Source organism: Symphalangus syndactylus, chromosome 19 (assembly GCF_028878055.3).
Source record: "Symphalangus syndactylus isolate Jambi chromosome 19, NHGRI_mSymSyn1-v2.1_pri, whole genome shotgun sequence".
NCBI classification, from domain to species: Eukaryota; Metazoa; Chordata; class Mammalia; order Primates; family Hylobatidae; genus Symphalangus; species Symphalangus syndactylus.
The window spans coordinates 77,616,725-77,634,985 of record NC_072434.2 but is presented as its reverse complement, the minus strand read 5'-3'; the positions used below and the strand labels follow the sequence as shown (position 1 = coordinate 77,634,985).

Genomic DNA, 18,261 nt, shown 5'->3' with positions numbered 1-18,261 from the left:
AAAGGGAGAGCAGAAACCTTATGTTCACTAGGATGACAAATAAGCTGAGAAACATTGGAAGTTAATATGTAGAAATAGAAAAGGCTTTATGAAGATACTGGATTATTTTCTCTATTCAGAATTTCCCATCTGTTGTTATGTCACTGTTCGAATTGGATTCTTTTCTCATGAAGAGGCATACACTGAGCTGACTCTAGCAGGGGCAGCATGTTGCCTGTTTTCTCATTTGGCATCAGGATTTCTGGGAAATGTCCATCATCACTGCAGTAGTGAATTCAGACAAGCTCAGAAGGAGCTCTGTGCCCTTGCTGGAGAACATGAGGGACTTTGAAAAGCATGTGATGGAAAGAAAATGTCTGTTGTAATGGCGAAGACAATGTGCTTGAGAGTCACTCAGGACTGAGTTTCCATTTTTGTTCTGCCCCTTTGAGACCTTAGACAAGTTCCTCAAATTCCTTGATACTCAGTTTATACCCCTGTAAAGTGCAGAACAATAATGGGGCCCCTTAGATTGGGTTTTTATGCCTGTAAAGTGCGTAACGAACCATCAATGCTGGAGAAGTGTTACAAATGAGACTCATCCAGCAGTGTGCATGCTGTCATTGATTGCATCTTTTCTTTTGTTTCCAACAGCTGGGACATTTTTCTGATGATCATTGCTGGCATGAAGCTGTTGCGGACTTCATTTTGCAACCCAGTTTACCAGTTTATTAACTTGAGCTTCACTGTCATCTTTTTCCACTTTGACTACAAAGATATTTCAGAGAGCTTCTTACTGGATTTCTTCATGGTGTCCATTTTATTTAGCAAGGCAAGTGAATTAGCTATTTTCTTCATTTTAACATTTTAAAGGGGGCTGTGCTCATCAAATGTTTTAAGAGTTTAAAACTCATTCTTTATAAAAAATTATGGGAGGATATGAAATTGAATTATACATGTATGTTAAGCTCTTGCTGCCATTTGGGGAAAATTGCCCATGGAATGTAAGTATGCCATGTTATTTGCTAAAAATCACTAATTAAAATGAATTAGCCATTAGTGTGACTTGAAATTTTATTACCTTCTTCTCTGTTAACAATCTCATTATAAGACTTCCCTAGATCTTAAAATGCTATGAATTAAAGATTAGCAACCAAATTCGCTGGTCTCTCCCTCCCCGCCTCCCTCCCTCCCCCCTCCCCCCTCCCTCCCCCCCTCCCCCCTCCCTCTCTCCTTCCCTCTCTCCCTCCCTTCTTACCTTCCTTCCTGCCTTCCTGCCTCCCTGCCTGCCTGCCTGCCTTCCCACCTTCCTGCCTTCCTGCTTTCCTGCCTTTTTTCTTCTCTTTTCTTTTCTTTCTTTTTGCCTCTTGAGATAAATTTAAGGAACTGGTACCCAAGAACAGGGTCTCTTGGAGTATTTCCAATACCTTTAGTTTGTCTGAAGTGGAGATTTCATCTGTTGAGCAAATTTATACATGGGCAATGAGAAATCCTACTTATAATTCAGGCAAATATATGGGACTCTTATCTAATGTTTAGCTAATGGGAGAGAAATAAAATCCTCTGGATACTTGGGAGTTCTCCATGACCATATCTAGCCTGATCACTGTAATGAAACCTAGGTTTGTAAGCAGAAATAGAAAGAAATTTGGAACAACTGTTGGTAAATAAACTCAGTGATGATACAACCTCTTTAGTGTGGTGTTCACACTCACACCCCCAGCTGAATACAGCAGCCATGGGGTTTCTTCTGGAGACTGACTTCAGCAACACCTTTCCCCTTTTAGTTAATAATTTTTTTAATTGTAAGTCTTTCTAAATTTTAAATTTTTAAAATTTTTTCACCTCTTAATCAGTTCTGTTCATCTTTATTTCTATTACTTACCTCTTCCTTCTACTGCCTTTCTCTTGGATTCTCTTAGGTAACAAAAATAAAAAACTCTTGTATCATACTAAAGAAGCCTCAGAAGTAATTGCCACCACCCCATCGTTGCACGTGAATTTCTTGGTTTTTTATTTTAGAGAAAGAGTCTCACTCCTTCACAAACACAATGCCACTCACAGGCTGGAGTGCAGTGACACAATTATTGCTCACTGCAGCCTCCAAATCCTGGGCTCAAGTGATCCTCCTGCCCCATCCTCCTGAGTAATTATGACCACAGTCATGCACCACCATGCCTGGCTAACTGTTTTAAAAACTTTTTGAAAAGATAGGGTCTTGCTATGTTGCCTAAGCTTGTCTCCAACCCTGACCTCAAGTGATTCTCCTACCTTGGCCTCCCAAAGTATTGGGATTACAAACATGAGCCACTGCACCTGGCCCCAATTTCCTCTTATAACTCCAATTGGGCACTAATTTTCAGTCACCTACATCCCTCTTGTGTCATCTTCCATTGGTTTCTCACTAGTACTTCTGCAGCCTGCCCCAATTTCTGTATTTTATTGTAGACCCTGGCCTTGGTCAAACATTTATTTCCTGTTTGCTGAGTTCTGTTTTGTTCTGATTAACTTATCCCATTTTTCTACTGTTCAAATCACAGGCTTCCATAAGCTATTTTCCTTCATTACATATCAGTTTCTGTTATCTCACATAATAAATGTAGCATTATATCCTATAATCTTTATTTGTGAAGTTACTAGAAATTACTTCACTGCTTGCAGGGGTAAGAGTTTATCATCAGATGTAAAATGTGGCCTGGTACAGTGGCTCACGCCTGTAATCCCAGCACTTTGGGAGGCTGAGATGGGCAAATTGCCTCAGCTCAGGAGTTCAAGAGCAGCCTGGGCAACATGGCGAAACCCAGTCTCTACAAAAAGTACAAAAATTAGCCAAGAGTGGTGGCATGTGCCTGTAGTCTCAGCTACTCAAGAGGCTGAGGCAGGGTAATTGCTTGAATCCAGGAGGTGGAGGTTGTGGTGAGCCGAGATTGCGCCACTGCACTCCAGCCTGGGTAACAGGAATGAAACCCTGTCTCAAAAAAAAAAAAAAAGATGTAAAATGTGCCAGAGGAGTTCAATCCTGACTCAGGCATTATTTACATTTTGACATGATGATGTTTATATTCCTTTCTGAGTCTCAGTTTCCTGTAAAATGGAAAATAATAATGCCAAGTCATTTAAGAGGATTTGTCAATATAACTGAAAAAAGTTAAGTAGAACATACTCTCCAATAGAAGGTCGTGTTTTTAAAGCTGTATGTAAGTAGAAAAAGGAAGTGACACACTGTGTTTGTGAAGGAATGTGGCCACTTTTCCACACTGAACTGTCAGTTTCATATCATCTTGTATTAGTGACTGGCCCCAGGTGAACAGAAGAGGAGTGAGGTTTCTTTCTGTAAGAGTCCTAGTCGTGGCTTCTAAATAATTCCATACCTGTAGTAAGAGTGGCTTTCATTTATGGGAGCACAGGCCACCTTTCCCCATCCTGACAGCGTTCTGCACTGACAGCAGTCCACTGACAAAAATATGTGGCTCGAAGTCGGTATCTCACCAAAGGGGCTTTCAAGGGACAAAGAAAGGGAGTAAGCATGGCCCGTCAGTCGTCTTTCTAGTCGGTGCAGACACTCAGCGACATCCTGTGCAGAACGGGGAGGATGGAACCTGACACGGACATGATCTAGGCTGGGCACGGTGGCTCATGCCTGTAATCCCAGTACTTTGGGACGCCCAGGAGGGTGGATTACCTGAAGTCAGGAGGGTGGATTACCCGAGGTCAGGAGTTCGAGACCAGCCTGTCCAACATGTTGAAACCTCATCTCTACTAAGAATACAAAAAATTTAGCCGGGTGTGGTGGCGGGTGCCTGTAATCCCAGCTAGTGAGGAGGCTGAGGCAGGAGAATCACTTGAACCTGGGAGGCAGAGGTTGCAGTGAGCTGAAATCCCACCACTGCACTCCAGCCTGGGCAACAGAGCGAGACTCCATCTCAAAAAAAAAAAAAAAAAAGAACATGATCTAAAACAAAATCCACAAAAACTTAGTTGTGCAGGCATTTGACTCACTTTGCCATCATCTTTTTGAAGCACCAATTAAAATATGAATAATTTCAGATAGAACCAGAGTGGCAGCTTTCTTATTTTCTCTGAGAGAGCATTAGCACATATTATTTGAATAATCCACTCAGGCTGGGATAATGGCTAAGTGTCAAAGGAAAAAAAAGAAAAATTAGCGAGACAAAAGCGAGGAAAGTAGGCGGCAAGTTGGAAAGTTGGGGATTCTGAGTCTGGCCCATCTCGCCTGCCGCTAATGCCAGATCACTCTTTATCTTCAGAGAGCTGGTGACAATGAGTTTTCTGGAATGAGAAGCAAGATCTTATTCTCTGATGAAAAAGAATATAGTGAAAGAAAGAGAGTGTTTGTGATTTTCCTGGAAAAAAGCCAGTGGATATTAGTGACAGAAGATGATTATATCAAGGAGAAGTTCACAGTTAAGTTCCCCTATAAAGATTCTGCCTGAAAGTCCTAATTGACAGCTCCTTTTCATTCTGCTCATTTTAATATATATTTTTTTTTTTAAAAAAAAGTCTCTTTGAATGTATTTCCTAGGGGCTTTCTAGAAGGCTTCATTGTTGTGCTTACAGGTAGTATGGCTCTCTGGGACAATTCCTTGCACAATGTGAAATGTTACTTGTCCACTAGACTCATGGAAGTCCTGCTTATGACAGGTCTTGTCCTCTGACCACTGCAGATGTCCCCCAGCCCTTCCCTGCCTTACTCCTGTTTCACTAAATAGAGAATTATTGTTAGCCTGGCAGCCCCCCTCACAGAAGGGCTCTGAGGTTAATGAAGCAACGTTTGGATGGGCACTCAGTTTCCTCGGAAGAAAGGAGCTGCCCAAATATAGGACACAGTATTATTTTAAGTTGGTTGCCTCTAATCCTTCAGGCTTTATGGGTGGAAAGGGAGAAGTAATTAGCGAGAGAGTGAGATCAAAGCACCAGGAGGCCAAGGAAGGAAACAGACAGCTTCCAGAGGGCCCAAGCCCTGCCCTCATGATGTTCTTTACCTCCCTAAGCCCCCAAATCCCCGACTCCCCCTGAGGTCTGGAGGATGAATATTGCCTAGTCTCTTAAGTCTGCTAGACCTGGAAAAAAAAAGGGGAGGGGGGCTGGGCGCATTGGCTCACACCTGTAATCCCAGCACTTTGGGAGGCCAAGGCAAGCAGATCACGAGGTCAGGAGATCGAGACCATCCTGGCTAACATGGTGAAACCCTGTCTCTACTAAAAATACAAAAATTAGCCGGGCACGGTGGTGGGCGCCTGTAGTCCCAGTTACTCAGGAGGCTGAAGCAGGAGAATGGCGGGAACCCAGGAGGGGGAGCTTGCAGTGAGCCAACATCGCACCACTGCACTCCAGCCTGGGCAACACGGCAAGACTCTGTCTCACAAAAAAAAAAAAAAAAAAAAAGTTTGGGGGGGGCGGAAATTTTGAGTTCCAAGGCTGGAACCCACCAGACAAATTAAGTGCAGCCTGTGTATTGAGATGGTGGGTGAGACACTTCCTAGTGAATGGCACCCTGGGTTTGCATTTGTGTGGATACGTGGGTGTGTGTGTGTGTGGGGGGGGTGTTGGGGGGGTAGGAGGGCAGTGAGAAAGAAGGGTCCCTGCATGTCCCTTCCTGAGACGTGTGACCCTCCAACCACACATCCTTCTTCCTCGATCCTTCATTTCCTCGCTCCCGTCCCTCTCTTTATCTTGCTTCTTCAGTCATTCTTTTCTTTTAAGAACTTTTGTTATTCACTGGTGACATTTCTGGTTGTCTCGGTCTTTAGAGTACAGTAAAATGTGCAGATGAGGATATTTGGTTGCAAGGAATATTGATTGTTACAGGAGCAAGGATGACAAATACTCTTTCATGACCTCCCACTGGCCCTGAAAAAGTTCTTAAAAACCATAGTTGGCCGGGCATAGTGGCTCACGCCTGTAATCCCAGCACTTTGGGAGGCCGAAGTGTGTGTATTACCTGAGGTCAGGAGTTTGAGACCAGCCTGGTCAACATGGTGAAACCCCGTCTCTACTGAAAATACAAAAATTAGTTGGGCATGGTGCCACATGCCTGTAATCCCAGCTACTCCGGAGGCTGAGGCAGGAGAATCGCTTGCACCCCGGAGGTGGAGGTTACAATGAGCCAAGATAATCCCATTGCACTCCAGCCTGGGCGACAGAGCACGACTCCGTCTCAAAAACAAATAAACAAACAAAACATTGTTTTTAAAATCATGGTAGCTTTGGGTTTAACAGGATGTAAAAGCAGAACTTGAGAAAATCCTGCCATAGGATCATTCTGCCAGCATTTCCAGAATACATTAAACATAAAATTCTACAGGCCATTAGTTCAACATGGGACATAACACTTTTGCCACCTAGCAGATGAAAATTAATGTATGAGGTTGTATTTATGATAAAGCTGTATGAATGATCACACCAGAACTGTGATGTGTGGCTTTGTCAGGGACAACCACGCTGGGGGTTCAAGTTATTTGAAATTGAAGTTTCTAAATGGTGTTTTCCTTATTTTGTGAGTACAGATAGAAAGTCTTGGATTAAAATTGAGCCACTTTTTAAAAAAATACATACTTATACAGAAGTACTTGTTCAAAATATTTTGTTCAAAAAAGCAATTGTTCATTCATTGAGCACTTATTGAGTGCCTGCCAGGCACTGCACTAGGTATTATCCAAAGATTATTAGTAATACAAATGATACCAAATCTTTGGTACTTTCTGTGGGCCAGGAGCTGTTCTGAACACTTTGTGCATAATAACATATGTAATCTTCACAACAGCTTTGTGGGTGGATACGCCTCATTTTACAGGTGAGGAAACGAGGCACAGAAATTAAGTGAATTGCCAGAAAGTCTCTTAGCTATACAATGGTAGGGCAGGATTCAAAGCCAGGCAGTCTGGCTGTGAGTCTGTATTTTGTGATTCTGCCTTCCCTGCTTAGAGAGTTTGGAAAAAGAGGCAGACAAGTGAAGAGATAATTACAAGAAAGGATGATAAGGGAGGTGATAGTGGTAGAGTTTCAGGAGCACAAGTGCCCAGTCTAACCTGAGAGAACCAAATACAGAGCTCACCTTAAGCTTTCAGGAAGAATGAGTAAGTCAGGCAAAGAAGGCAGGGAGGAGTGAGTTACGCAGAGGAAGCTGCATATGTAAAGGCACAGAAGTAAGAGAGGAGTTGGCACATTCCGGAAACCGCGAGATATTTGGGAAGTGTGAAAACCTGGAAAGGGGAGTGGATGGTTGGGAAAGTGAGAGATGAACCTGGAGGTGTCTATGAGATGGATCTCGAAGGACCCAGCATGCCGTACTACAGAGTTTGGACTTCATTCCTACATCGGCTGACAGCTGTTAAGCAGAGGAAAAACAGATCAGAATTGCATTTTAGAAATATCTCTTTGTGGAAGTGAATAAATGATGAGAAGACATGGAGTCTTGGAACTGAATAGGAAATTATTGCAATCATCCAAGCAACTCATGAGGACTTGAACCGAGGTGGCAGAAGTGAGAGGAAGAAGGGGACAAATTCAGGAGGCGTTTGAGAGAGAGTTGATTGCATTTAGTGATCAGATAGATACGGGGGAGAGTGCACTGCAGGTGAAAGCCACCTCTGGGAGAGCTCTCAGCATGCTTCAGTGACTAGATGAAAGGGGGTGTCATTAACTAGATTAAGGAATAATAAAGAAGAGAAAGACGTTTTTGGGAAAAGGATGTTAGCTTTGATGTATTAGATTGTGGAATAAGAGCCATAAAGGTCAAAAATAAAAACCTGGAAAAAAGGATTTTTCTCATTTTATAATAATTTTTTAAATTTACTTAAGTAATACCTAAATATATTCTTATCATGATAAAATTAGAAAAGCAATGGAAAATACAAAGAAAGTCTGTTTTAATGCATATCTCTCTTTGCTTAACCCTAACCTCTTCCTATGGATAACTATTGTAAATATTTTGGAATAAATCCTCCCAGTCCTCTGGTATATTTACACATACACACACACACACACTCTCACACAAATTTAAAATATCAATAAGTTCATTCTGTACCTGCCTTTTACCTCCATTTTTGCTTAAAATATGTGTTAGAAGACTTTTCCATGACAGTACATATCATGTTGCCTCTTCCTTTTGACCCCTGCAGAGAATGCTATAGCATGTACCATAATTTGATGAGTTATTTCATTATTAACAGGCACCTAGTTTGTTTCCAAGCTTTTCTGTGGTACTTGGGACTTCTTGGGTCACAAACCACAGAAACCCAAATGAAACTGGCCTAATGACAAAAGAGAATTTTTTTTTTTTTTTAGACGGAGTCTTGCTCTGTCACCCAGGCTAGAGTGCAGTGGCGTGATCTCGGCTCACTACAACCTCTGCCTTCCAACTTCCAGCGATTCTCCTGTCTCAGCCTCATGGGTAGCTGGGATTACAGGTGCACACCACCACACCTGGCTAATTTTGTATTTTTATTAGAGATGGGGTTTCACCATATTGGCCAGGCTGGTCTTGAACTCCTGACGTCAGGTGATCTGCCTGCCTCGGCCTCCCAAAGTGCTGGGATTACAGACACGAGCCACCGTACCCAGCCGACAAAAGAGAATTTAACAGTTTACATAACTTACTGAATGACCCAAAGGCATTAATGATGGCATTGAAGATCTGTTTTGATTTCTCCTTCTCTCCCATCTGTTGACTTCATAGTCAGACTGGCTGTCTCTACGTGATGGTAATTATGGTCACTAGCAGTTCTACATTTAATAGCATTCTTATAACTAATAATCCTCCCCCAAAAGAAACAGTATCTTTCTTAATAGTTTCAGCCAAAGTCTTTGGGTGGGGGAGAAGTCTCATTGACATTTTGTGTCACATGTTCATTCTTGAACCAGGTACAATGGCAGGAGGGATATGGGTTCCCTAGCTGATGAGTCCTGGACTGCCTGCCCACCCCTGGAATTTCAGCCAAACCACAGGGACTAGAAGTCAGGGGCAGCAGATGGAAGTGGCTGGTGGCCACTGCATTGGACTACACAGAAGGTCATGTTTAACATACTGGTGCATGTGAGTGTTTTAGAAGCATAAACCACTGGGATTGGACTTGCTGGGTCAAGAGGATGCTCTTGAAAGGGTCTCAATAGAGAATCATTCCAAAACACTATTGCTACTAACAAGGATGACCAGCATTTAAGAAACAGGTAGAGGAAGGAAGATATAGCAAAATATTGAGAAGTGACCCATGAAAAAAATTAAGTACAGTACAGTAGAAAGCAAGAAAGAAAACAGTTTTAAGAAGGAATAGTTCAGCAAAGCCAGAGCCTTCAGAGATCAAAGCTCAACACTGAAATGCCACTACTAGATTTAGCAACAGAGAAGCCACTGGTAAGGTTGACAGCACGGTGGTCCTGACACTGTTAGAGTGAGTTCTTCAAGGTTAGGTACTCTGTTCTTCCTTCTTTGTATCCTCTGTGCTTTCTTTAGTGCCCTGCAGGGTGAGCTCTCAATACCTATTTGGAAACGACCAAGTATATTCATTGATCACAGATCAGTGTATTTAAATGCGGGTATTCGGGAGAATTTTGTTATGTGCTATTCAGTGAGGTTGTCTTTCAGGGAAAACTCTACAATCACGACCACTTTAGGGCTGTTGATTCTTTATTGGTCCAGAAGAGGTGAATGGTGTTAAACATGATTTTTTTGTTACCTATGAATGATTTAGTCCACTACCCTGGCAGGAATAAACATGCTAAATATGTGTGATGGAAAGACTAGTCCGCAATGTGCACTTAATGATGTAATGATGCCATCTTTACATTTAAAATGCAAGCATTGACACTTTTAGTACAAGAATTGAGTCCTTAGGCATTCCCAGCCAGGAAAACCATGAACAACAAATGTTATTTCGTCCGGTGCCATTAATCTTAGCGTGTTTCCCTCTGCTTCCTCCAAGTTTCTGGATGGTAACATCTGAGCCCACCTCCTTCACAGGGTCAGTATGTGGACTGACAAATTCTCATTATCCTGAAATAAAGTGGTGGTCATAGCATCCCTACATTATCTTTTTGGTGAGATAGTTTTGACTCATGCTCCATTTTCAGTTTATTTTTAGCTCACTTTCCCTCACTGCGCTGAAGAATGGACTTGTCAGATTTATTGATCTTTTTCATAATTCTAGAATTGTCAGTAAGGTCATTTCACAGTTTGCTGTCTGCTGGATAAGACTAACCCCCATAATAACATCAATCCACAAGGCCTAGTGTTCTTCATACCCTACGGCATCCCATCCTTAAGAAAGTACATATGCTCTGATAAAACTTAAATTGTCTACAGCTTTCTATGGAAAATTTGTCTGGATTACATACCAGCTGCTTGGTTATCATTTGAAAGTATAGATGATAAAGAAATAATGAGAGAGAAAACGAGAACGAGAATGAGGAGAAGAAGGACCAGTGCAGTAAAAACTTTATATTCAACTAAATCTGGCAGGTGGTTGGTTGGTTAATTGAAAAAAATTAAGCAAGAAATAATAAATGATACCTCTATACTTGTCTTTATTATAATAACTTAAAAACTTACACATTAACTTCCATTACCAGTATTCTGATGGAGGGCAAGGACTTCTCTTTGAGTGGGAATCTACAGAATGACTATATGGTCTTTTTCAGTGAACTATGCCCATGATACATTTTCTAGGGTGTTCAGTTTCCATTTCTGTTTTTTTATTCTACTTGAATTGAGACGTTAAAGTTACTTGTGAAACACCCTGAAAGTAGTCCACATTTTGTTTCTTCCCAAATCTCTTCTCATTCATATCTAGGTACACAGCAATGTCTTTAGAGACTTGCCTTCATCAAGTCATTAACTTAAGCATTCTGCTTAGTTGTGATAGACACAACTGTCTTTCATTTGCATTCGTATTACAAGAAGATTTTTTTTTTTTTTTTTTTAGACGGAGTCTTGCTCTTGTCACCCAGGCTGGAGTGCAATGGCACAATCTTGGCTCACTGCAACTTCCGCCTCCCGGGTTCAAGTGATTCTCCTGCCTTAGCCTCCAGAGTAGTTGGGATTACAGGCACCCACCACTGTGCCCGGCTAAAATTTTTGTATTTTTTTAGTAGAGACGGGGTTTCACCATTTTGGCCAGGCTGGTCTTGAACTCCTGACCTCGTGATCCGCCCACCTTGGCCTCCCAAAGTGCTGGGATTACAGGCGTGAGCCACCGTGCCCGGCCAGATGTTTTTTAAAAGATGTATTTTGGAATAATTCTAGATTTACAGAAAAGACATGAAGATAGTATAGAGAATTCCCATATACCCCACACCCCATTTCCCTGTTACTAATATCTTACATTTGTATGGTACATTTGTCAAAATTAATGAGGCCGAATAATGTGTTACTGTTAAAGTTCGTACTTTATTCAGACATCCTGAGTTTGGTCTAATGTCCTTTCTCTGTTGGAGGGTCCCATTCAGAATACATTGAGTTATCCTGTTTCCTTAGGCTCCTCTTGGCTGTGATAGTTTCTCATGTTTTCCATGTTTGTGATGACTTGACAGTTTTGAGGAGTACTGATGGGGTATTTTATAGACTGTCCCTCGACTGGGATTTGTCTGATGCTTTCCTTGTATTTATATTAGGGTTATGTGTTTTGGGGAGGAAGACCACGTAGGTCAAGTATCATTCTCATCACATTATATCAAAGATTTATGGCCAGGCACAGTGGTGCATGCCTGTAATCCCCCACTTTGGGAGGCTGAGATGGGTGGATCACCTGAGGTCAGGAGTTCCAGACTGGTCTGACCAACATGGTGAAACCCCATCTCTACTAAATACAAAAAATTAGCCAGGTGTGGTGGTGGCCGCCTGTAATCCCAGCTACTTGAGAGGCTGAGGCAGGAGAATTGCTTGAACCCAGGAGGCAGAGGTTGCAGTGAGCCAAGATTGTGCCATTGTACTCCAGCCTGGGCAACAAAAGCAAAACTACGTCTCAAAAAAAAAAGGATTTATAATATTAACATGAATCATCATATTACCATTAATGTTAAGCATGATTGACTGGCTTATGTATTGTTCATAAGGTCTTTCCACTGCAATGTCACCCTTTTGTCCTCCTTTCCATCCTATATTCTTGGGAAGAAAGCCACTATGCACAGCCCACATTGAAGGAATGGGAAGTTATGTTTCACTTCCTTTGGGGGAAAGTACCTAAATTATTTGAATTCTTCTGCATGGGAGATTTGTCTCTTTATTCATTCATTCACATCAGTATGGGCTCAGATATTTATTTTATACTTGGGTTATAATCTAATATTTATTTATCTTATTTCTCCAAATTTTTCAACTTTGGCTACTTGGAGCTCTCCAGTTGGCAGCTTCTATGATATAATCCCACGTCTCTCTGTCTCTCTCTCTCTGTCCCTCTGTATGGGTGTGTGTATGTGTGTGTGTGTGTGTGTGTGTGTGTGTGTGTACTTTCTAACTTTCTGTCACTACAGGATGATCTAGGCTCATCCTCACGTACTTCCTGTCCCAGTCCTGGAATAAGCCATTTCTCCAGGGAGCCCTGTTCTATTTTATTGGAAAACAGTATTGATCTGGGTACTAGATGTACTTATTGATACTGGGGTGTCTTTGCATCTAGGCATTCTCAGCTGAAAGAGCAAGGAAATATATGTGTATATATCATTTGTATATACACATATCTAGAAATATGTCTGTATGTCTGTAACTACTTGTATCAGCATTAAACTAAACATGAGTTCAAATTGATGTTTTCAAATCTAATCCATTACTACATGGATCATTCTAGCCTTTTCCCCTTGTTTACTGTAACTTTCCATTCCAACAGTGAGAAACTTAGCTTCTACCACTTGTCATCCATTTAGTTAACTGTTCAATTCCAATTCGCATGTACAGTCACCGTTGGTATCTGTGGGGGATTGGTTCTAGAACCTTCTGCTCCATAGAATTCCCTTTCTTTTATGCCTTTAACAACAATTAGTTGACCGTATTTGTATGGGTCTTTTTCTTGAGCTGTTTTGTTCAATTAATATATGTGTCTATTTTGCTAATACCATGTTGTCTTGATAACTATCATTTTATAGTGAGCTTTGAAATAGCGTGATTTTTCCAACTTTGTTTTTCTTCTTCAGTATTGTGTTGGCTATTCCATTTTTGTTTATTGTTGTTGTTTTGCCTTTCATACAAATTTTAGAATCAGTTCTCTAGATCTGCAAAATATCTTTTTAGGATTTTGAATGGGTTTATGCTGGATCTGTAGATCAAGTTGTAAAGAATCAACATTTTAACAATATTCAATCTTCCAGTCTATGAACATGAAATATTATTCCACTTATTTAGATAGTCTTTGGTTTCTTTCATCAGATTTCTATAGGTTTTTGCACATAGATACTGTACATATTATATTTATACACACATATTTTATCTTATTTGGTGCTATCGTGGAGGGTGTATTTTTTTTTTTTTAATTTTAAACTCCAATTGTTCCTTGCTGGCATATGAGAAAGCAGTTGACTTTTGTTTATTGACTTCGTATAGGGCAGCCTTGCTATGCTGACTTATTAGTTCCTGGACTGTTTGTTCCGAATCTTTATCTTTAGAGTAGTTTCTTTGTACCAAACTTATAGTTGGTAGTTGGTTCTTTTTTTAAAAAATTGTTTTTGTTGTTGTTTCTTTTATTTTTTAATCTACTCTAACACTTTGTTTCTTAATTTGTGTATTTAGACCATTCACATTTAAATTGATTGTTGACATAGTTAAATTAATATCTATCATGTTTGTAACTATAATTTTGATGTTTCAAGAATGTTACATAAGTGGAATCATACAATATATAACTTTTGGGGATTGCCTTTTTCACTCACTTTTCTAAGATTTTTTTCACACAATATTATTCATCCAGGTTGTTGTGGAGATCGATAATTCATTACTTTTCATAGGTAGGTACTTTTACTTTTGCCGTAGGTAATTCCATGCTAAATTTTTATGGAAAATGCCAGAGTGGCTATACCATTTAATATTTTCACCACGAATGCATGAGTGATTCATTTTCTCTGCATCCTTGTCAGCGTTTTATATTCCCACTATTGTTTTATTTTAACTACTCTGGTGGATGTGTAATGATATCTCATTGTGGTTTTAATTTACATTTTCATAAAGGTTAGTGATGTGGAATATTGTTTAGGTGCTTATTCTCCATTTGTATATATTCTTTGGTAAACTGGCTTCATATAGTTTTTGTATGGTCTAGATTGGATTGTTTTGGTTTTTACTGTTAAATTTTGAGAATTCTTTATATACTCCATACTCTTGTTTTTTTTTTTCTTTTTTCTTTTTCTTTTTTTTTGAAATGGAGTCTCACTCTGTCACCCAGGCTGGAGTGCAGTGGTGTGATCTCGGCTCACTGCAACCTCTGCCTCCCAGGTTCAAGAGATTCTCCTGCCTCAGCTTCCTGAGTAGCTGGGACTACAGGTGCGTGCCACCATGCCTGGCTAATTTTTGTGTTTTTAGTAGAGACAGCGTTTCACCATGTTGGCCAGGCTGGTCTCGAACTCCTGACCTCAGGTGATCCACCAGCCTCGGCCTCCCAAAGTGCTGGGATTACAGGCATGAGCCACCGCGACCAGCCCTATATACTCTAGATTTGATTCCCTTGTTGGATATGTCATCTGCAAATATTTTCTCCCACTCTGTAGCTTGTCTTTTCCTTCTCTTGATAGGGTCTTTCATAGCACAAAAAGTTTTAATTTCAGTGAAGTCTAATTTATCAATAATTTCTTTTATTGATCATAATTTTGTGTGAAGTGCAAAAAACTCTTTGCCTGGTTCTAGACCCCAAGATTTTCTCCTGTTTTTTTGTTTGTTTGTTTGTTTGTTTCCTAAACCATTTTTTTGTTTTTTGTTTTTGTTTTTGTTTTGTTTTGTTTTGTTTGAGACAGAGTCTCTTTCTGTCACCCAGGCTGGAGTGCAGTGGCAGGATCTCTGCTCACTGCAAGCTCCGCCTCCCAGGTTCATGGCATTCTCCTGCCTCAGCCTCCTGAGTAGCTGGGACTACAGGCGCCCGCCACCACGCCAGGCTATTTTTTTGTGTGTGTATTTTTAGTAGAGACGGGGTTTCACCGTGTTAGCCAGGATGGTCTTGATCTCCTGACCTCATGATCTGCCCGCCTCGCCCTCCCAAAGTGCTGGGATTACAGGTGTGAGCCACCGCACCCAGCCTTTTTTTCCTAAAAGTTTTATACTTTTCATTTTATACTTAAGTCTGTGATCTTTATTGAGCTAATATGAGTTATGAGACTTAGGTAAAGGGTTATTTGTTTTTCTTTTGTTTTTAATTTTTTTGCCTATTTATATCTAAGTATTCTAGCACCATTTGTTGAAATGACTGTCTTTCCTTCCTCGAATTGCTTTTGCACCTTGGTCAAATCAGTTGCTCATGTTTGTGTGAGTATATTTCTGAGTGCTATATTTTATTCTATTGACCCATCTGTTTATGCCTCCACCAATACCAAGAAGTCTTGATTACTTTAGTTGTACTGAAAGAGTTGAAATTGGGTAGATGGATTCTTCCCATTTTATTTTTTCCCAACATTGTTTTGCTATTCTAGTTACCTTTGCCTTTCCTATAAATTTTAGGTTAATTTTTATTGCATCTTAAAAAAACATACTTGCTGAGATTTTAATAGGAATTGCTTTAAGCTTCTATATCAGTTTAGAGAGACTTGACATCTTTTCTATGTTGAGTCTTCCAATCTGTAACTACGGTAGCCATTTATTTATCTTTTGATTTCTTTCATTCGAGTTTTTTTAACTTTTAGCTTATAAATTCTGCACAAGTTTTGTCAGATTTACAATTTATATGATCTTTTTTTGAGTGACTATGAATTGAATTGTATGTTTAATTTCAGAACGTATGGTTTTATTGCTAGCATATAGAGATACAATAGATTTTTGTAAGCCTGAATTTACTTACTAGTTTTGGGAGGGTTTTTTGTTTTTTGTTTTCTGGTTTTTTGTTGTTGTTGTTGTTGTTGTTTTGTAGGTACCTTGAGATTTTCTATGTAGGTAACCAAGCCATCTGTAGGTAAGGATCATTTTATTTCTTCCTTTCTGATCTGCTTACATTTTACTTCCTTTTCCAGTCTTATTGCACTAACTAACACCTCCAGCACTATGTCAAATAAGAGTGGTGAGAGTAGATCCCTACTTTCTTCCAGACATTAGAAAGAAGGCATACAACTTTCACCATTAAATATGAATAAGTTGTAGTTTTTTGTAGGTCTTTATCCAGTAGAGAAAGTTCTCCTTCTATTCCTATTTTTCTAAGCATTTTTACATAATGAAAGTTCCATTTTGTCAAATGCTTTTCCTATATTGGATGATGTGATTCTGTGATTTTTATTCTTTAGCCTGTTAATAGAGTGGATTACATTGATTGATTTTTGAAAATTAAACCAACCTTGCATCCCTGAAACAAAACCCATTTGGTTATGGTCCATAATTCTTCTGAAATGTTTATGAATGCTATTTGTTAATATCTTGTTAAGAATTTTGGTCTGTATCTCGAGAGATATTGAGCTATATTTTCGTGTATGGGGGTTGTGGTCTTTTTTTTGGAAGGAGTCTCACTCTGTTGCCCAGGCTGTAGTCCAGTGGCGCGATCTCAGCTCATTACAAGCTCCGCCTCCTGGGTTCACGCCTTTCTCCTGCCTCAACCTCCTGAGCACAGCTAATTGTTTGTATTTTTAGTACAGATAGGGTTTCACCATGTTTGCCAGGATGGTCTAGATCTCCTGACCTGGTGATCTGCCCGCCTCGGCCTCCCAAAGTGCTGGGATTACAGGCGTGAGCAACCATGCCGGGCCAGGGTTTGTGGTCTTTTGTGTGTATTGTCTTTGTCCGGTTTTGCTATCAGGGTAATACTAGCTTCATAAAATGAATTGTAGTATCCCTTCCTCTCCTATTTTCTGGAGAGATTTTGTGGAATTGGCATTAATTTTTTAAACATTTGTTAGAATTCTCCAATTAAGCCATCTGGTCTGGGGAATATTTTGAGGGACTTTTTAAATTTATAAGTTAAATTTCCATGATAGTTGTAAGGATATTCAAATTACCTATTTCATATTGGGTTTTCTGATAGCTGCGTTTTGGAAATGATCTGTATCTTCTAAATTGACAAATTTACTATTGTTCTGTTGTACTATGTGTTGTTGTTCATAGTATCCCCTTATTGCCCTTTCTACATGTGCAGTTTCCTTAGTGATACCTCCTGTTTCACTCCTGATATTATTAATTTGTGTTTTTCTTTTTCAGTCTTTCTAAGGATTTCTTAATTTTGTTTATCTTTTCAAAGAGCTCTTTGTTTCATTGATTTTCTTTATTTTTGTCTTATTTGTAATTTCATAGATTTCTGCTTTTATCTTTATTATTTTCTTCTCTTGCTTGGGATTTATTTTGCTCTTCTTTTTTGGGGGGCTTTTGAGGTGGGTTGTTGTTATCAATTTGAGACTTTTCCTCTTTTCTAATGTATGCATTTAGTGCTATAAATTTCCTTATGTGCACTGCTTTAGCTGTGCTCCACAAATTTTGAAGTGTTATACATTCATTTTCATTCAATTCAATGGATTTTTCTTATTCCCCTTAAGACTTCGTCTTTGATCCATGGATTATTTAGAAGTATGTATTTTCCAAGGGTTTGGATATTTTTGTGTTATCTTTCTATTATTCATTTCTAGGTTGATTTCTTTATGGTCAGAGTACACTGTATGATTTCATTTCTTTTCATTTTGTTGAGTTTTGTTTGTTTGTTTGTTTTGGTGTCTATGTGTTTGTGTGTGTGTAGCCTAGAATGTGGTCTATCTTTGTATCTGTCCATGAACACTTAAAAGGACTGTGCGTTCTCCTGTTCTTGGGTAAAGTATTCAATAAAAGTTGATCATATCTTGTTGCATTATAATGTTGTTGAGTTCTGCTATATTGTTATTTTTTTGTCTAATTATTCTATCAATTGTTGAGAGTGGTGTGTTGAAGTTTCCAATCATAATTGTGATTTGTCTGTTTTTTCTTTCAGTTCTATTAGTTTCTGCTTCACATATTTTGCACTTCTATTGTTTGTTATATACACATTTATGATTGTTGGATCTTGGTGGATTGATGCTTTTATCGTTACATAATGTCTTTTCTGGTAATTGCTTTCTCTGAGGTTTATTTGATAATGATATCACTGCTCCTGTTTTTGGTTGATATTTGCATAATACATATTTTCTCATCCT

At 39.6% G+C, this 18,261-nt stretch overlaps 1 protein-coding gene across 3 annotated transcripts in view; it reads left to right on the top strand.

The window, feature by feature from the left end:
* The window catches only part of PCNX2 (pecanex 2), a 352,029-nt gene that overhangs the window by 195,259 nt on the left and 138,509 nt on the right, over positions 1-18,261 (top strand). For all 3 annotated transcript variants that reach the window (XM_063614016.1, XM_055234937.2, XM_063614015.1), the window contains exon 21: positions 634-811. In XM_063614016.1, coding sequence (XP_063470086.1) covers positions 634-811 — 178 coding nt within the window. The remainder of the gene's footprint in view (positions 1-633; positions 812-18,261) is intronic.